The sequence below is a fragment of the Cricetulus griseus genome, chromosome 7 (assembly GCF_003668045.3).
Source record: "Cricetulus griseus strain 17A/GY chromosome 7, alternate assembly CriGri-PICRH-1.0, whole genome shotgun sequence".
NCBI lineage: Eukaryota > Metazoa > Chordata > Mammalia > Rodentia > Cricetidae > Cricetulus > Cricetulus griseus.
In genome coordinates, this window is record NC_048600.1 from 57,891,990 (window position 1) to 57,913,560 (window position 21,571).

General features: G+C 40.3%; 1 protein-coding gene across 1 annotated transcript in view; it reads left to right on the forward strand.

Moving 5' to 3' along the window:
• The window catches only part of Atp10b (ATPase phospholipid transporting 10B (putative)), a 102,530-nt gene that overhangs the window by 15,561 nt on the left and 65,398 nt on the right, over positions 1-21,571 (forward strand). Inside the window, exon 3 of the mRNA XM_035447381.1 lies at positions 2,623-2,827. Coding sequence (XP_035303272.1) covers positions 2,623-2,827 — 205 coding nt within the window. The remainder of the gene's footprint in view (positions 1-2,622; positions 2,828-21,571) is intronic.

The window sequence follows — 21,571 nt, forward strand, 5'->3', positions numbered from 1 at the left end:
TCAAACTGATACCCTATAGTCCCAAAGGCCAGGAAGAAGCAAGAGGAGATGCAGATAAACAGAGGGATAACCCTTTGTTCCTTTGGGCAAGTTTGCTATAATATTTAAGAATCATTTGTTTGCTTTCTCTCAAAAAGAAAAGAAAAGAAAAGAAAAGAAAAGAAAAGAAAAGAAGGCAGTAGAATATGAACCCATCCTTCATTCTGTGGAAGTCCATTTGACACTGACAGCCTTTAAAGATCCTTGTACCTGAGCACTTACAGGTGATCCCAGGGCTGAGTTGCTCTGACTATCTTGGTGGATGAATATCTACCCTAAATATAATAAATGAATACCTTTTTGTTTTTCAAGACAGTTTCTCTGTAGCTTTGGAGCTTGTCCTAGAACTCACTCTGTAGACCAGGTTGGCCTTTAGCTCACATAGATCTGCCTGCCTCTGCCACCCAAGTGCTGGGATTAAAGGCGTGCACCACCACCCAGCACAAATAAACACATTTTAAAATACATGTGTGAAATGATAGAATGAACTACCACTTGTAGAACTCTCCTTGTTCTTCATTTTTAAGAAGAGATATGGGGTATAATAGGTGCTTCAATGGTGACAATTGAAAGTTGTGTGGAAATCTGATTCCTACTTTATCACAGAAGAAAAAGATATTAATAAACTGCTATAGAGATACTGTCTGCATACAGTAGTCATGTAGACATTATTGCAATGGAATAGTCTAGGGCCACTATACTGGGTTTCTACAGCCATGGAACATCTCCACAGACCCTGTGGTAGCTTCAACATGCAAGGCCACTCACCAATCCTCATGTGCCTGATGAGCTATTCACTGATGAGGTCTTCTTCCAGTCTTCCAGATAGAAGATTCTTCATTTCAAGGACTGGGAGAGTCTTCTACAGGGACCATGTGTGAGAAAGATGATAGGCTTTTAGGAGGGCTTTGCTGAGAGTCTCCAGCGAACCCCCCAAGAAGGCAGACACCAATTCCTTGATCCTCTTTTGAGTACTTTTTATTCACATCTTTTAGATATAGACTTGTCATGCCCAGGTAGCTCAGATTCCAGCAGAAAACAGCATATGCAGAAGGGCTCAACATCTGTGTGGAAATAGCACAGATGTAATCTGTCTCCCCAGGCCCATGTATACTTAAAGAAACCAGCTTCAAGCCAACAGGGCTCTGATTAAAAGACCACGTGTGGAATATTGGTCTGGTTTCAAATCCCATGTTGAAAGAGGAGTGTTAAACATGCAGTTATAGAAGAAAACACACCTTTAGGATAGGTCTTGACACTGCATGATCCAAGGAATAATTGAGGGCATCTGGGGTATTAGATGTAGCTTGGCATGCATGACCAAAAGACTTTATAGGACCCTTTTAAAGAGTTCTTTAAAGGTAGAAAATATGAGCATCTGTATTACTTAGAAGAGCAAACTTTGTCAAATACTTGGCTGGGTGGAACAAAGACTTTCTGATATGTGAGCTCTGCATGAATTGGATGTCCTGTTGGGAGGGAGGGAATGGGAAGGTTGGAACTGTGATACCAGCTGGAAGGGACTAGCAGTGAAAGCTATGAGCTTTGACATCAAGCTGGATACAAGCTCAGGTTTCAACTTGGGTTTATAAGACTTGGAAAAAATTGTTTTCCAAGTTTCTTTATTTGTGAAATTCAGATGCTTGCACCAACAAATTGTCATGTAAGTGAACAAAATGTTGACACTAGTACTCAGTGTGTTGTAAACATTAAGTTGATGAGTGTGGTTGCTACTGCTATTGTCTAACTTTGATAAATTATAGAGAGGAAAGTTTATCATTTCTCCCTGTCTTCTGCCTTCCCAGTTGTTGTGGGTCCTATGCTGTCAATGTCCCAGGTATCTTCTTACTAAAGCTCTCAATGTGTTTAGAGTTTTTCTATTTTATCAATGTCTCATGCATTCTTAATGACCAACATCCTCATTTTTACTGCCTCTCTGCTCCCCATAATTGAGAGCAGCTTCCTCACTATCTCTGGTCTTTGGACCTTTGCTTTCTTCTGTGATAACCAGCCATGCAATATAATGGCACAGTTGACTTCCCCTAAATGTATTCTTCCTGCCAGGAAGGAAGGGCTCAGCACACCTGGTCAACAGTTGGTAATTGTTCAAAATTCTAAACAGTCCCGAGGACAGACCTTTTACTAATGGGATTTTATAAATCATGGCCAAAAGCAACTTAGGGGAGGGAGAAATTTATTTGGCTTAAATTCCAGGGTACAAGCCATTATCACAGGGACATCAAGGCAAGCACTTAAAGTGTCACATCCACAATCAACAGCAGAGAGAGAATAAATACCTAGATTCTGACTCACTCACTCTTTAGTCTGTTTAATAAGGCCCCTCTATTCTCCTCATATAGCAAAACTCAAAACCCCTATCCAGTGAAGTATGTCACAGACAGTGGGCTGAGTCAACCAATAATCAAGACAATCCCCTATAGACAAGCCAATCTAATATAGCTATTTCCTCAATGGATACTCTTCCCTGGTGACTTTAAACTGTGGCAAGTTGACATCTAAAGTAAACCAGCACACTGAGGAATCTTAATGCTCACTGAGACCTCTGTCTTCTTTGTACCCCAGAATAGAGCAGAGCTACATGCAGAAGCGCTGGCAGGATGTACGTGTGGGAGACTTTGTCCAGATGCGGTGTAATGAGATCGTCCCAGCAGACATCCTTCTCCTCTTCTCTTCAGACCCCAGTGGTGTCTGCCACCTGGAAACTGCCAACTTGGATGGAGAGACCAACCTCAAGCAGAGGCGTGTTGTGAAGGGCTTCTCACAGCAGGTAAGGTACTTTCTCTACACCTATGTGGTGAGGTCAGAGGCAGGAAGCAAGCTCATCTCTCAGAATGCTGAACCTACACTGGCAGGAAGAGAGAAGGTAGCAGATGCCTCTTTAGAAACTCACTCCTTCCAGCAATCCTCTGGGTAGCTATCATGCCCATATCACAGATAAGAAAACTGAGGCTTAAAGAAGTCTGTAACTTGCTGGTGGCTTGAATTTACAAGTGATGATTAAATTCATCCACCTGGACAACCTATCTTATATTCAAAATAAAGTCTTATAATTGCTCAGTTACAAATACAATCAACCCTCTCTTCTGTGCTCAGCATACCCTGTTCACTCTGCCCAGTTCAAATCTGAGTATGAATCTTCAATATTTCTTTGGCTCCTTCTTAACCACAACAGGATAATCGTAGTTATTTTCTGTGTGTGTATGAGTGTGTGTGTGTGTGTGTGTGTGTGTGTGTGTGTGTGTGTGTGTTCAACATCAGGTCTGTCCTCAGAAGCAATCCACCTCTTTATTGAAACAGGGTCTCTCATGGTTCTGGAGTTTACTGAGTAGGCTATGGTAGCTGGCCAGCAAGCTCCAGGGATCCACCTGACTCTACCTCCTCACTTCTGGGATTATAAGCATATACCATGCTCAGAATTTTTTAAAGTGGGTTCTAAGGATCAAACTCAAGTTCTCATGCTTGCACAGCAAGCACTTAACCAACTGAGTTATCTCCCAATCCCCATTTTTCCCTCTTGTGCACCTTCTTTATTGACAGTCCTAATCCTCTCCTAGGTCAGAGAGCCCTTGTTGATGCTTTTGTTATTTCTTTTATATCATTTTTTTTAATTTAAAGCAAACTTTTCTCATTTTGCATATCAGTCCCAGTTCCCATTACCTTCCCTCCCCCTGTTCTCCTCACCTTCCCCCAACCCTACCCCCATCCACTCCTCAGAGAGTGTAAGGCCTCCCATGGGTAATCAACAAAGTCTGGCACATCACTTTGAGGCAGGAACAAGGCCTTCCCTCCTAGATCTAGGCTGAGCAATGTAGCCCTCCAAAGAGAATAGGCTCCAAAATGCAGTTCAAACACTAGGGATTGAGAAATCTTGGTCCCACTGCCAGTTGCCCTACAGACTGCCCAAGCCACACACTGTCACCCACATTCAGAGGACCTAGTTTGGTCCTATGCAGGTTCCCCTGCTGTCAGTCCAGAGCACACTTTTGTTATGTCTTATACTTAATCAGAGCAGTGCTAGAGGGTAGAAGAAATACAGATAGTTTGGTGCTGACCAACTATGACTCTAGGTTTTGACAGAACTGTATTTATAAGTTCTGTCACATATAAGCTGTCTCATTTTACACAAGTTATCACTCTCACACCTTGGTTCCTTTATCAAGGAACAAGAGGCAAAAATAATACCTTTCCCTTAGAGTAACTCTAAAGACTAAATGGTATAGAACTGAGTTACTTGGCATGGACATCACACTGAAAGAGACTGGTAAACAGTTGCTATTAATATTAATGACCTTCAGAAACAATTTTTTGGCTAATTGGGAATGATATTCTGGTTTTCTATTGAAATCATTTCCAACCTGGCACCTTTCTCTATCAACAGAAAAGGGGAATTCTGTCGCTTTTTTATTCTGCCAGCTTTTGGCTGGGGAGAAATTAAATAAGTCAGGGGATTTGGGAGAAAGAAAGCAAATGTCCGATTCCTCTGAGGGTCTCACAAGCTATAGTTCTATGCTATATACCATTTCTCAAGAGGAAACAGTATATTCTGCCTCAGCTTGCCGCCTCCACAGTATCTAATGAGCAGTTCTTAAAATGCTTCCTTCCGATGTGATTGACAATCATCCTATGTCTGGTCTCCTCTCCACTTGTAGACACGAATGCCAACAGGTGTCCCATAGAGTGCCATGAGCGTGAGCTGTAATAAGGAAAGCAAGGAGCAAAATGAGGGCTTGGTGCTTGCTACATACACAATAGGTGGTCTCTATGGCTGGAACCCACCTTCACCACATCTTTGTCACTGCACTCACTGCAGTGACCACAGCTCTTTGCCTCTTGGTCTCTGAACCCCATTGATCTGGCTTGGCCTCTTGAGTTTTGTGTTCCTTGGCTTGTCCCTCCCTTCAGGGTTTACAAAGAGGAAGACAAAAGTCTAGTGTACAGTCACAAAGTCCTTCAAGGCAGGCAGGAAGAATCTAGATCTGGACTTGAGGCCCTGTGACCTACTTCCTTGATCAGAAAACTTTTTAACTGATACTTACAGTCAAGATTATACATTTATTATACACACACACACACACACACACACACACACACACACACACACACACACACACGATGTGTGTACAGGCGAGTCTGACACCTGAGTCTGGAAACAGGCAAGGGTATCTTAGACTTGGTACTTGGTTCTATTCTTCTTGTAAGTTACTTCTAGAAATAACAAACTTTTACTTGAGTAAACATCTCTGCTTTAAGCTCTCTGACTTCAGCATCCTCATTCAATTTGAAATCTCATTTCCCCTCTCATGTCAAAGCTGTTGAATTTCAGCCACTGTTGCTTCTTCTTCCTTTGGCCTCGGTTCCTGGCTGTTTCTAGTATATCATCAGACATGTTGGGACTTAACTAAAGTGAAGCTGGGTGAAAGAATCCTTCATACTCCAGCACCTCAACCATTCAGTTCAATAAACATTTCTAATTGCACCCTGAATTCTCATCAGTTACTTGGCCTTCCTTCAAAAAGATAAACTTATGTGTGAAAAGAGGGAAATTTATTGACTTGGCTTCTGGAGCTCTTTTTCCATGTCCTGATTTCCCTTTGCTCAAGAACATTTGTGATTCACTAACAACAACAATAAGCTTGAGCCCGTGGTTAGAGTTTTGCATGATTAACTCTGTCCTCACAACAGCCCAATTGATGGACACCATCAGCATCCTCATTTTACAAATAAAGAAACTTGGACACAGATATGTCACATCTTTCACCCATAGTCACTGAGCTGTAAAGTTAGAACCAGAATTCAAAACCACATTTGTCCATAAAGTCCCTGGTAGCACCCCCTCCTGACCCTTTGACTGTAACCTGGCATTTGCAGAGGGGTGCATATAGGAAAGCATTTATTTATCATTTACAGATTCTTTCCAGACATAAGTAGCAGGTTGCTGGAAGAATAAAGCAGTGGGATCAAAGGAATAAATTCCAGGCCACTCTCTGAACAGGAGGAGTCTTGCATGGTCTCTGCTTTGCTGCTTCCCCCTAATACCTTTAATGCATAAAATTTCTGGATATGCACAGAATTCACTATTGGCTAATGCTGTACCACAGAGTTTCCTCAGTGCATTAAACAAAGATATGGATGAGAGTTTCAAGAAAGGAGAACACTGCAAAGATAAATAAGATAAGAAGATAATAGGCTACACATTTTAAAGTCTGTCCTGTCGGACTTGTCTGATCCTTTAGTAAGTCCCAAGAAGGAGGAGCATGGAATGTTCCTTTATACAAGCACAGAAATCTTTTATTCCAAGGAACAGATCCCAGGACTGCCATTGGAAGGGTGGGATCACTCTTAGAGATTTACTGCAGATGCATGGTGGGTACTGAGAATGCATCATCACTGTCCTGAGAAGCTTTCACAAATATCCATACTCTCTCCCATTGCCACAATAAAACAATGACTAACAGAACCTGGGCATGCATAACTTGAAAACACTCCCCCAAGTTATCTCAATATAAACTCACTGATACCTTCCTGAAAACTGGAACAAAGGAAAAGCACCATTCAAGTCATGGGGGGAGGGACTACAAATTGTCATCAACCCATGTACTTCTTACTGCATGACCATACTTCCGAACATGTTGAGCCCATAAAATCACTCTGTGAGGGGAGCATTACTTTACTATCCTCACATAAAAATTGAAAATTCTGAGGAACAGGAAAAGGGGGTCTCACTGTTGTCTCAGAAGATTTGAATACTTCCTCATATGATTTGTGTAGGAACTTGGTGTCTCTTTTTAAACATTTTTATTTATTTTAGAAGCACTCTTATTTACACATCCATCCCCCCATTCCCTCATCCTCCCATCCTCCCATGCTCTCCACCGACCCCCCAACCCACCCCCCACCCATTCCCTGAAGATAGTCAGGGTCTCCTTGAGGGATCATCAAAATCCGTCACATCATTTGGGGGAGGGCCCAGGCACTCCTTCCCATACCTGGGCTGAAATAGCTCCATAGGGAATGGGCTCCCAAAGTCCATTTGTGCTCTACGGATAAACACTGGCTCCACTGTTAGAGGTCCCATAGACTGGCTTGGCCTCCTAGCTGGCACCTACATCCAAAGGGCTTGGTTAGGTCCAATGCTGGTTCCCCGGCTTTATGACTAGGGTATCTGTGCTCTCACTAGGTCAGGTCAACTGTTTCTGTGGGTTTCTCCAGCACAGTCTTGGATCCTTTGCTCATCCCTCCTCTCTCTCCAAAACTGGATTCTAGGAGTATGGCTCAATGTTTAGCTGTGGGTGCCTGTTTCTGCTTCGATCAGCTACTGGGTGAAGGCTCTAGGAGTGGTAGCCAAGGTAGTCATCAATTTCATTATAGGGGAAAGGTATCAAAGGCGGCCTCTCCACCACTGCCTAGATTCATAGTTGGGATCACCCCTGTGGATCCCTGAACATTTCCCCTGTGCCAGACCTCTCTCCATACCTGTACTGTCTCCCTCTATCAAGGCGTCTCCTTTCTTGCCCTCCTCTATTCCTCCCATCTCAGTCCTCCTGTTCTCCTCCCCCCTCCCCTTTTACCCATCTCCCATTCCCACCTCCCTTCTCTCTCCCCCCTGTGCTCCCAATTTGCTCAGGAGTTCTTGTCCCCCTCCCCTTCTTCGGGGGACCCTGAGTTCTTCTCCTGAGATCCTCCTTGTTTCCTAGCTTCTCTGGCAGTGTGGACTGTAGGCTGGTAATATATCTAAAATCCATATATGAGTGAGTACATACCATGTTTGTCTTTTTGTGACTGGGTTACCTCACTCAGGATGGTTTCTTGTAGTTCCATCCATTTGCCTGGGAATTTCAAGATTCCACTGTTTTTCCCCCCTCTGAGTAGTACTCCATTGTGTAAATGTAACACATTTTCTCTGTCCATTCTTCAGTTGAGGGGCATCTAGGTTGCTTCCAGGTTCTGGCTATTACAAACAACACTGCTATGAACATAGTTGAACATATGTCCTTGTTGTATGAATGAGCATTCTTTGGCAATATGCCCAAGAGAGGAATTGCTGGATCTTGAGGTATACTCATTTCCATTTTCCAGAGAAACCACCATACTGATTTCCAAAGTGATCTTACAAGTTTGCACTCCCACCAGCAATGGAGGAGTGTTCCTGTTTCTCCACATCCTCTCCAGCATTGACTGTCATTGGTGTTTTTGATTTTAGCCATTCTGGCTCGTGTAAGATGGTATCTCAGAGTTGTTTTGATTTGCATTTCCCTAATGGCTAAGGATTTGGAGTACTTTATTAAGTGTCTTTCAGCCATTTTAGATTCCTCTGTTGAGAATTCTCTGTTTAGTTCTGCACCCCACTTTTTAATTGGACTGTTTGGTGTTTTGGTGGCTAGCTTCTTGAGTTCCACATATGTTTTGGAAATCAGCTCTCTGTCAGATGTGGGGTTGGTAAAGATCTTCTCCCATTCTTCGGGCTGCTGTTTTGTCTTGTGGACTGTGTCCTTTGCCTTACAGAAGCTTCTCAGTTTCAGTAGGTTCCATTTATTAATTGTCAATCTCAGTGTCTGTGCTACTGGTGTAATGTTTAGGAAGCAGTCTCCTGTACCAATTAATTCAAGGGTACCTCCCACTTTCTCTTCTAAGAGTTTCAGTGTGGCTAGATTTATGTTGAGATCTTTGATCCATTTGGACTTAAGTTTGGTGCATGATGATAGATATGGATCTATCTGTAATCTTCTACATGCCTGCATCCAGTTATGCCAGTACTATTTGTTGAGGATGCTTTCTTTTTTCCATTGTATAACTTTAGCTTGTTTGTCAAAAATCAGAAAAATAAAAAAATCAGGTGTTCATAGGTATGTAGGTTGATATCAGGGTTTTCAATTCAATTCCATTGGTCTATCTGTCTATTTTTGTGCCAATACTAAGTGTTTTCAGGACTATGGCTCTATAATAGAGCTTGAAATCAGATATGGTGATGCCTCCGGACATTCCTTTATTGTACAGGGTTGTTTTGACTATCCTGGGTCTTTTGTTTTTCCATATAAAGTTGAGTATTGTTCTTACAAAGTCTGTGAAGAAGGGATTTTGATGGGGATTGCATTGAATCTGTAGATTGCTTTTGGCAAGATTGCCATCTTTACTATGTTGATCCTACCTATCCAAGAGCATGGGAGATCTTTCCATTTTCTGGTATCTTCTTTAATTTCTTTCTTTAAAGACTCAAAATTTTTACTATACAGGTCTTTCATTTGTTTGGTTAGTGTTACCCCAAGATATTTTATGTTGTTTGTGACTATTGTAAAGTATGATGATTCTCTGATTTCTTTCTCAGCGCATTTATCATCTGTATATAGTAGGGCTACTAACTTTTTTGAGTTACTTTTGTATCATGCCACTTTGCTGAGGGTGTTTATCAGCTGTAGGAGTTCCCTGGTAGAGTTTTTTGGGTCACTTTTGTAAACTATCATATCATCCTCAAATAGTGAAAGTTTGGCTTCTTCCTTTCCAATTTGTAAGAAGTCAACTTTCACTATTTGCCGATGATATGATAGTTTACATAAGTGACCCAAAAAACTCTACTAGGGAACTTAGTGTCTTGAATAATGAGAATCAATGGTTTTTGTTAACTTGTTTTCTCTCTAAATTTCTGTAATCCATGAGACCCTTACTCTCCCCCCAAAAGGACTTTTATTTACCTAAGAAATTGCTAGAAGTCTCTACTTCATATAATATTTTCATTACCCTGAAATGGTGAGAGTTTGGATGTGACTTCCTTAGATAAACATTTTCCAAGATAAACCAGGCCAACACTGTCCCAAGCTCTTGAAAACTATGATTCATGGTCAAGTCACACTAAGAGGTTAGTACCCCATAGACACAATCCTCATGAAGGATCCAATATAAAATATGTGAAGGTTCCTGAGAACATTTTTCAGAACAAATACTTGTTTGCATTCCTATGGAACTTTATGGAAGGGGACATTAACCTAGATTTGATATAAACATGATTATGACATGCTGAAAGGACCATTCCCTTGGCCCAAGCAGTTCTGTCTTCTCTTATCCAAGTGGAATTGCAAACATCAAGAGTCTCTGCTAAGTGTCTACTTTCCAGGACACTGTGGGAACCAGAGTTGATGTACAAGTCCTTTTCCCAGAACTAAAATTAGGCCAAAGCCACTACCTTTTCAACTGGAATCTTCCTTGGGAGCCATTTTTGAATTCACAAAATCATTGACCTATTTTTGAAATAATAAGTCCCATATCACAATGCCAAGTAAGAGTTGGGAACAAACACTTCAGCATTATTGCTATGCTAAATTCCATGCCTAGCAGCCAAAAGGACGTGGCCAGGGAGTTAACTTATTCACCTCTCTTTATTTGTGGCATTCTGAATCTTGGAGCCCCTGGAAATGAATACCTGTGCCTCTTTTTGATAAATATAAAAGTTACTAAAGCAAAAAGATCAGAAATGAATTCTCCCAATCAATACTCTAGGTCAAATATGTTCTTAATTGTTTTTCATCTAAATGATTGAAACCTGAGTCCTACCAAAGAATTTATCAAATCATTTTCCTGTGTCAGGTATATGCTAAACTAAACCATTAGTTTAGGGTTGGCCATTTCAGCATCATCTAAGAGCTACTCAGCAGTAGGAAATTGCAGTGATTTTTACAGAGTCCCTGGCTATTCACATCATATTGAACTTTGAAAAGCAATGTCCTAGGGCAACTCTGATTAATATTTGCATTTTGAACTCTTTGTTGAGCCTCACTTTTAACTACTATAACTTCCACCCTACCAATAGTTATTGCTTGAAAACATTTGCTAAGTTAGAAACAAATATTTATTCTCTGCAGTGGAAGTATTGATTTTACCATATTTAGAAACAAGAGGGCTTGCCTACAAATGAGTTGTGGTTCAGTAAGGGCAGAAGTTTCACCATCTCAAAACCTCAAGTGAAACAAAAGATGGTTGCATGCCCTCTCAACCTTACCTGTCCTGAGGACCAGAGGGCCTGTTCTGAGAACCAGAGAAAATCTGTTTCACTGCCCATGACAACTTGTTCAAAATTTCTATCAAGAATATTTGGTGCTTTCTAGTTTATTACTAGATTATTATTGATGAATAGTGGTTATGTTATTTGGGTCATTTAGTATGTTATCTATATAATAATAAATAATATTATATGGCATCAATGTGTAAATCAGTCAAGCTTGTGCTGTGTACAATGTGTTGTCTTGTAAGCGTTTTATGCCTATTATTTCTCACAAAGCCCTATGAGGTAAACACCTCTAGGATGCCCATAAGAAGTGAAGTAATAACAGCTCTATTGTCCTGCTAGTGGTGGGCTATACTCACATTAAACTCAGTCAGGCTTTTCATTTCTGACTTTTATTGGGAAAATTTTCCCAGTATGTATAAAAACTAGAGAATAAGATGATACATGTTTATGTACCCATCGCCTAATTTAAGCAAGCAACACAAAATTAAACCTGGTCATCTTTTCCCCCTCTTTGGCTGTAAAAAGTGTTTTTAAACAAATCATCAACATCTTAGCATTTCCCCTCCAACTGTCTGATATGTGTCTCTGAATGATAATCTCTTCAAGTACACCATTATCTTGCAGGTAAAACAACAAAAATTCTTTTATATTAACTTTCGAGTCAGTATTCTTGACTATTAACCAATATGTATGTTTGAATCAGGCCAAATATTGAGGTTAAATTCTTACATTTCTATCACTTTGAAATTTCCCACTTACCTCTCTTCTTTCTTTGCATAGTTATTATTGTTGTTTAATAAGCAAAATTGTTTATTATATAAAATTCCCATAACCTGGATTTTTTTATTTATTGTGTTTCTGTGATACCATTTAACACATTCCCCTTCCTAGTATATTTCTATAAATTGGTAAGGGAACCCAGCACCTAAATCAGATTAGAATGGACTATGCGTTGGGGGATGGGATTCAAAGGAATCATGGTGTAGTAATTATTTTTCTGATGCTATGTTAAGATACTGAACAAAAACAAATTAAGGAAGAATTTCACTTTGACTTACAGTCCATCATGACAAGAAGGTATGGCATGGAGAAAGAGTAAGAAACTAGTTTATAACTTTTCATATGCACACAGGAAGCAGAGAAACAAAACAAGTAGCTGCACAAGGCTATAAACCCTCAAAGACCACCCTCAGTGATATACTTCCTCTAGCAAGGCTGCACCACCTAAAGGCACCATAAACTCCCTCAACAGCCAGCTGAGGACCAAGTATTCAAGTTCACCAACCAATGGATAACATTTCTTATTGAAATCACCCCAATAGTTTATGAACATTTTACATAAGAAAGATGGCTGCCTTTTCTGCCCTGATGATAGTCACTGGTGATGACTGGCTAAATCCATAAATTCAATGGCATTTTTAAAGTGGTGATTCTCTAATTTAATTTTTTTCATGGCCATTTGGTTTTTCTGAGATGTCTTCTGTCCATGAAATTCAGAAGTTATTGTTCTCATTTATTTACAAGTTTTAAAAATTATTTTTTTTCTCCAGCCTCACCCAAACATGTCTAGTGAGTTTAAGGTTTTCTGCCTTAGTTTCAAGGGGAATTCAAAGATTTAAACAGGAATGACACATGTCAAATCTATGCAGTTTTTGTCTTTGTTAATTGTTCATCCTTAGCCAGTGAAAAGTTCTTCAGAAGTGTCTTCTGCATTCCCTGGTGTGGCTTCAGTAGTTTCTGGTAAATCTGGTTCTTCTCCATATGAACTTATATTTAGAAAGTACCGTAAGTACACAATGGAGGTGCTTGAGCTTTCTGGGGCCATCACTCTTGGCAGTTAGGGAGAAAGAACTGAGACTTCAAAGTACTAAAATCCAACTTCGTGCTGATAATGCTATTAAGTTCAGGCCTCAAAGTTTTAAGTGGACCTCATCTACACAAAATATGTAGGTCTTCCTGACAATTCAGACAAAGTCCTTAGCCACTGTGTTGACCAGTTTCCTTCATGAGCTGTCACAGAAACTTCTCTTCTAGAAAAAAACAAGGAGTTGGACTATTTTAGAGAGGAAGAAACAGTTTCAGAGACTGAATTTTAGTAAAGCTTAACTAGTTGACACAATGATTAGTCTGAAATAAAACTCAACTCTTATATACCTGTTTCCCCGATGCTAATTTAATTCTATATCCTTTTAATTGTAGTTTTTATTTTTTAATTGACTATAACTTTCCTGCACATGAAAATATCCAATTGTATATGTTTTAATTACTTACAATAATAGTGATAATTTAGTGATAGAACAACCCAATGGATACCAATTCTTTTTGTCTTTTACGTATATTTTATGAATCTTTGGTCTCTTTTTTTTAATAAGCTGTATCCTATAGTTTTTTTCCCCTGGGGCACAAAAATATACACATGAACACTGAAACATATATATGCATACACATAGATACAGATAAACTTATATTTCTGGATACACATGTACAAACATACACAGTCAAATACAGAGACAAGACAGACATAAATGCATAACAACACACATGGATACATTTATACAGATAAATATGCATGGGTTCATATCTACACACATGGATCCATGTTTCGATACAGACACACATGTACAACGTGGATATTGGTTGCCATCTTCCCAGTGTTAGCATTATTATCATGCTACTACTTAAAAGTTCTTTTCCATTTATATCCCTTCAGGACCTACTCTGCCAGGTTGTGTGAAAGATATAATCACACTAAGGTATTAACTGATGATAGCATAAAGATTTTCTCCATCCCACTATCTCCATAACTCAGGATAATATACTTATATTTAAATATTGGCCTGCACCACCTTAACCAGTAAGAAAAATTGTGTGTATTTAAAATCAATATGGGGAATATTTTTTGTCTCAAATGATAACCATACCTACCTAACTTAAGAATTAGTCAAAAATCATAGTTGCAGGATGTCTCAGGTAAGTAAGTGCCGCACAACAATCTATAAGTTCAATCTCCATCACCCATGCTTAAAAAAATAAATAAAAAGAGGGTGTAGGTGATGTGAGACTATAGTCCCAGCACTGGCTAGGTGGAGGCAGGAGTATTCCCAGAGTATGTTTGACTGCCCAATCTACAAGTTCTAGGTTCATTAAAAGACTGTCTTAAAACATTTTGTAGAGTGATATGGAGAAAGATGGCCATGTCAACTCCTAGCCAATACATACAACTACACACACACACAGACTTGGCTGCATATGACAAAATACTGACTAGAAATACCTTGCCCAAAATGAAAATTATTAGAAAAATACAAGGTAAGTGGTGAGTAGGCCTTAGGCCTTGCGGTATCAGGAAGTCAGAATCCATCAGGATAAGCTCTACCCCTTGTGTTTCCATCTATGACCCACCTGATTCCCAGAGAGGAGTAATCAATCCTCTCTTCATCAAGAAAATATCCCATGGAAATAGACTGGCTCAGGGTGGACACCACACACCCATTCCTAGACCAATCAACTATGGCCACAGGGGCAGGGTCCTCTGAGTGGCATCCTCTACCTGAAAGTCATGAGCAGAACTGATCTGTGGAGAGAGGTTTCTGGGCAGCAAAACAGTGGCTATCCATCACACCCATTACAGACCCTGACATAAAATCCTAAATCACACACAACCAAGAAGGTCCACCATATTGGGGAGGGTCTGGATACCCTCTGACTTTCTCCTGTAGTCCCCCATGCTAGTCTCTCTTTCCCAAAGCCTGCTATCTTAGCTCCTCTGCCTTCCCAGCACTGAGTATAAAGTAGCAGTTACTCAGTCCTCCCTGGGCTCCTGTAGACCTTGTTGCATCTCATTCTTCTTCACCATTGTCTTCCAGTTAATCAATTCTCATCCAATATTGTTGGATGGCTAACCGTTGCCAGGTGCCAGGTTTGGCTTTTCATCGCCATTGTTTATCAGCAGAAGTGACACATTATGATTGTGTCTTCTGTGAACAGCTCAATATAGCTTCTCAAGTTGAAATTTATACTCTGTTCTTTATGACCTCTTTTGCCAAAAGTATTGGATTTTCGTATTGCTTTCTTGTGTTTTTGTTATCCATAACAAGACAGTTTTGTATGGAAAACGTTTGTCTTTGCAGTGAATACTCCCTTAAGACACCACTCCCCATATGATAGCAGTTGTCTATAGTTTATGCCTTGTGTCACTCACTCATTTATTGGTCACTGAGTGTAGATAGAAGGTCTTCTCTGTGGGGTATGCAATAACATATTCCTGGCAGTTGAGGAAAAAATAAACATGAGGTGGGGTGGGCTAGGCCTGTGTGCTCTAATTGAGGATTAATGAATGACACAGTCCTTGACTAAACACCTCTATTAATAACTCCTTTTGAAAATGGTCAGGGGACAAAATCCTTCTTTTTCCAGTATTTCCTTAGCATGTCAAAACAATACTTTATGATGAAAATGTCACCGAAAGACCTTAAGATTTATCAGCCTCAAAAAAAGAAAAAAAAAAAAAAAACAGAACATTCATCTATTTGGAAAAAAGAAAACTCAATTCAGTAAGAAATCATTAGTGTCCCATCCACATGATCTTCCAACCCAAGCCATGTTCTTGTGTGTGACAATGGCTGTGACAAGAAGACTGTCCAGGGTGACTGGGGCTGTAGACCAGCTCCTCCTCCAGAGGTACAGGGAAATGACTGCTCATCATTTTTGTGGTTATCTTGAAAAGGACTTTCACCAACGAGGAACTAGAAAGGCTGTCACATGCCAGTAGCTCTCAACAGCTTCAGATAGGATTCTCAGAAATCAGGGTTCTTTCATTTGCATTCCGGGAAGGAGACCTGTTGTTTAGCTCAGCAGCTGAGGTGTGGCAGACATTTGTTTTCACACTTTAGGTGATCTAATCAAGTATGTTTTTTTTCCTTAAAACAATAAGTAAAAGGGATAAAAAGACCTTTTCAAAGTCTGAGGAATTCCTCCATGCTGCTTCCTTAGTTGGCATGGTGCTCTCCAGCCTTGTAATCCCTCCTTAATGTGGTCCATTGATCAGCCTATTGAGGTGACCCTACCCCTGCTTTGCTGTGCTAATCCTAGGTCTGGGAATCTCCATGGTGGCCCCACGCCTGAGCACCATGGAGAAAAGGACTCAGCCATAAGCCAGCATGGTGATGACTGATAACCACTCTTCTTGTTAACAGACATCTTTGACTCATAGAAGAAAAAAAAATAGATGAATGCATGTGTTCTGTGTTAGAGGAGAGACTGGCTACTTCCTTTCCTTCAGTGAGCAAAGTATTTCTTGAATGGCAGAGGAGTTTCAAAACAAGCTGAAGCATGCTCCCTCTAAGAACTTATGACTGTGAATCACTGTTACTTTATGTCAGTGGTTCTCGACCTTCATTACAGTTCCTTATGTTGTGGTGAACCCCAACCATACAATTACTTTCATGGCTACTTCATAACTGTAATTCTGCTACTGTTATGAATCATTAATATAAATATCTAACATTTCCAATGGTCTTAGATGACCCCCCTGTGCGAGGGCCATTTGACCCCCACCCCCAGGTTGAGAACCACTGCTTTATAACATCAAGACTCCTGTGACTACAAAAATGTAGTAAAGCTTTTAGTGTTTCATTAGCAAAGGAAACACAGTTTAAAAAGCTGCTGCGGAATTGGTGAGCTTTTGTGGGAATTAGTCAGTTAGCAGTCTTAGTTAAACAGGGGTCTCAAGACAAAAGACCATGAATATGGAAAGGGGGGCATATGGAAAAGACTGGAGGAAAACACAGGTAGGAGGGAAATAAAATAGGGTACAGAGAGAAAATAAACAGGATTATTAAATACATATGTGAAATTTTCATAGAATTAATATAACGACTTGAAATATAAATGATTTGGAAAATAATAATTATTAATATACTAATTAAATCAAATTTTCAAAAAATGTAAAAAGCACTGCTATATCTGTGTATGAGTTTTGGTTTTGCCCTACAGACAGCATTGTAATTTATTAAGGGGGCTGGGGGGACACTAAAGTCTACCAAATAACAAACATATGAACAGCCGGGGATTTGAAAATTTAATAAGATGTTACCATCCCATGTGAGTGGTTTGATATTAAGAATTGTCTAAGTTTAAAGAACAGACTACTACGATGTGTGGTGAAGAAATGGGATATTAGGAGACATATCCCTTGGACTTATATCTGAAAAATAAGGTTTTAAGAATGGTCAATATAGAAAATTTGGGAACAAATCATTAAAAGGACCCAGAGGCTCTGTTCCATGGGCAGAAACACTACACACCTCCACTAATGGATAAAAAGAAGCTCTGGAAATGAAGCAAACAGGAGTTAAATTGAGATGGGTGAACTTGGGCAAGTTCCTGGGTGTCATCAACATTCAGTTTTCTTTCAATGAAATGGAGCTAATTTGTTATGAACACTTGGTAAAGATTGTAAGCTCAAATATGGTAAAGCAAATAAAAGGTGTCACTCTGTGAATCAGAATTTTACCAAATCTCATCCTTTTTTTCTTTCAAAATCACCAAAGAAAATGTGCCACGTGCCCATGGAATTGACTTGGCCGCTGTAGTGATGAGGGTTCTTTTCTTCACAAGTAACCAAATTCTAAGTGACTGGTTCTAGGGAGGTGAAACAAAAGAAAAGAAAACTGTTGTAAGAATGTGGTAGAGGAATGTCAGGAAGGGAAGAAGCCTATATTAAAGCTCAGATGGTGAAAAGAAAGCTTGATGATTTGGGCTTAGAAACCACAAGAAAGAAAGCAAGATGGTGATGAAGAATTGGAAGCAGTAATCACTTGATGGTCTTGTTTGATTTTTCCTTTTTGTTTGATTTCCTTGAGTGAGTCATTGCACTCATCTCACAGTCCCACAGTGTGAGAGTCTAACAGGCAGGACATCCTGGCTTACATCAGATATGAGCAGAGAGATGAGGGAACTTCAGGTGCTTGTTTTGCAAAGAATGTGAAAGGGAAGATGAGTAAATGCATTGGTCCACTACGATTTCAAAATGTAAAGCAGGTACTTGTTTAACCAGTTTTATTGAACAATTTGATAATCCTTTGTGAAAAGTAAACCTAGAGGAACATGTGAGGAATTTCTCATTCTCTCTTGTTGTAGGGGTTGGAATATACTCCAGCCAGATTGCTTCAGCTTGAATTTCCTTGGTGGCCTTGACAGTGGCCTGCTTGCTGTATCTGGGACACAGGTCAGCAAAAAGTAATGCAGCCTGAGAAGTCATTACACCCTGACGTTTGGCCCACTTTGTTTTCCTTTCAAAGTTATGATCATAGACACACCTTAACAAGACTGGGAACTGTGTGTTGGTTTATGGCTGCAGTAATTGCTTTATGTCAATAGCTACTTCCTCCTTCTGAGTCCCTCTCCCCAAGACTCATGTCCTGATATACAATAAGTATGCAAATTCATGAATGGGTGAAGAATAAATGTGTGAGACCTTGACTTTGAAGACAGTTTTTATGAGTGAGCTATCCTGATTTGCTTTCTGTTGCTGCAGGGACAACATAACCAAAAGCATCTTATTTCATCGTACAGCTTATCCATCATGAAGGGAAGCTAGGGAAAGAAAAAGCAGGAAGTAAAGCAGAAGCCATGGAAAAGTGCTGCTTACTCCTTCCTTTCTTTTTTCCATCCTTCCTTCCTTCCTTCCTGGCTTGCTCCTCCTGGCTTGCTAACTTGACTTTCTTATTCACCCTAGGACTACCTGACCATGGATGGTACCACCCACTGTGGGCTGGGTCCGTCCACATCCATCAAGAAAATGCCCCACATAAGTTCTCACAGGCCAATGTGATGGAGGTGATTCCTCAATTGAGACTCCCTCTTCCCAGATGGCTCCACCTTGTATCACATTGACAAAAGACCTAACTAGCACATGAGTCAAAGAATTCCCATAAAAGAAGTGGCCTATTCCTACAAATTAAGGTGAAGATTGTACCTGGGACTGTCCTGATTGTGTGGGACAATCTTTACACTGAGGTCTATTTAAATAAACTTCCATGCACCTCCCTTAAAACACTCTCCAGCAACGAACTCAACCTCTAAAACCATCATGGCGTGCCTATTGAAATAAGGCATTCAGAGATTTGCCCTCAGAGGAAGATTACAGAAGCTGCATAGACCTAGGCATACACTTGTGACATGGACACAGCACTGTGAGACATGAATATAAAAGAGCAGCTAACTCTAATTGGCTGAGGTGAAAGGATCTACCAGGATTAGGTGAGCTTCACAGAAGAGATAGTTTTAAAACAACAAAAACAAAAAACAATGATAAAATAAATTAAAATCCTCCAAAGACTATTTTCTGGGCCATTTTTAATGCCTAAACTTCTACCCTTACCCTTTATGGGTACTCTACTTTCAGGTACAATTGTGTTTAGTAAAGGCAGCATTGCAGTGTATATTACTAGAAATGACTTTACAGGTTCTCCACAATATACTAGAGAATGAATCATTCCATTATATCTATTGCATGGGTGAAAACAGAAGAAGGAATAAGGCTAAGCACTCAGATAGTAATCTTTCTTCCATGTATCCAGCTAACACTGTGATTTAAAGAGTGACATTTCTAGGGTCAATGATCCTAAGGACAAAGCTACCTAGGGAAGGCATGGCTTCTCCCTGAGTTCCTTTGATCGTTAAATAAAGGTAGTAAATGGAATCTGCCTGACAGGATTAATCACTAAGAAGTGGCATATATAAAATACTTGATTGTTGGCATATAAAATAAGCAATGAATAAATTCTGCAGAAATCATCAGAATGAGAAAAACAAGTAATGATGGTGACAACACCAACAATGGCATCAGTTGGTTTTGGATTCCAGTAATGTGAGCTGGTATCCTCACTGTTGCATACTAATCATGAGACGATGCTCAGTTTATTCTCATCTGTACACTTGGCCAAGCCTCCTAAAGTTACTGTGGGAACTGAGGTAGCATGTGCGTGGCACAGAGAAAGTTTGCAAGAGACTGATCTGCCCCAAAGCCCTGCAGAGACAAGTGATTTGACTGTTGCCAGTGGGACTCTTACCAAAAAGCAGTAGCTTGGGCAAAAGACCAACTCAGAATAAATAAATTGGTTAGATGAGTTTTACCCATGAACTAGGATAATCTAGGTGTTGGTGAGGTGAGCCCCACTCCAGCTGGGAAGAGAATCAAAGTTGCGGAGCTTGGTTGTTGTTGGTTGGCCTAGTGATTATATCCATCCTTCCACAGTCACAGATGCTTCCCTGGAGGAACCACAGATGTCCTTACAGGTAAAGGGGTCACATGGTCATGCTTAGAGAAAACAGTGCAGGGATTTGAGGGCTATCTCAGTTGTCAAAAGAGCACATTATGCTCTTACAAAGGACCCAAGTTATGTTCCCATAGCAACAGCAGAAGGTTCACAACTGACTGCCCAAAGGAATACAGCACCCTCTTCTGGCCTCTAAGGATACCTGCACTCACATGTACATAGCACAGACACATACTTTTAAAATAATAAAATTTGAAAAAGCAGTCCATCTTGGAGAGTATAGGACAAAACCAAAGAGACAAGTAGTTGAAGAGAGCAAGGTCAGCCCTCCTAAAGGAGATGAAGACAGGACCCATGGACAGTGATGAAAAGAAGCGAGAGCAAGGGACCAGGAAAAGGATATAGCAGAAGGTTTGCTATGAACAAGCGCAGCATAGGGGCAAAGGACTCAAACTTCACCATGGCCATGACTGGAGCCCCAAAGGGTGTAATTCAGTAGGCAACAGGACTCAGAGGTGCTGCAGTATTTCTAGCTCTCAGACCTAGCTGCCACTCCTCTCTGAAACCCAGCAACAAGCTGAGTGCCGTGGGTCATCACCAAAGTGCACAGCTTAATCAGGAGTGAGAAAACAGCTGACAAATTACAGCATGACTTGTCATCATCTCAGGACTCACTGCTTGTTCCTGAAAGAATCAATACCTGGAGGGGCAAGAGCCATATTTTTAGATATTCCTGTATGGGTAATTTATTTCAGGTGAGAAGAGGGTTTATTTACCTTGGCACCCCCATGGGTACAATGGACACAAAGACAGAAAATGCTATCATTTTGTCAAATCAAATCGCCCCTTTGAACAGCTTCGATTTGCAGCTCTGAGTGATAAATTTCATCACCCATATGCTCAAAACTCTACCCAGGAACCATTCCCACCACTGCCTTCATTCACTGCTACCCTCAGTTTGCATCAAATGAAACACATATGAACTCTTCCATATGGAGTCTATCTTCTAAGGCACCAGTAAGATTGGCAGGGCAGGAAACATTAGCTCCACTTGAAAGATGAAGAAACCAAGGCTCAAGAGTTAAATACAGGATTATTCAGTGAGGACTAGAGTCGGAAAGCAACATTATCCCCTAATCTCCAGTTACATTTTACTACTGCTATATTATTGCTGAAATGACTTCAAAAAGGAGATTTTTTAAATTAGAAACAAGCTTGTTTTACATGTTAATCC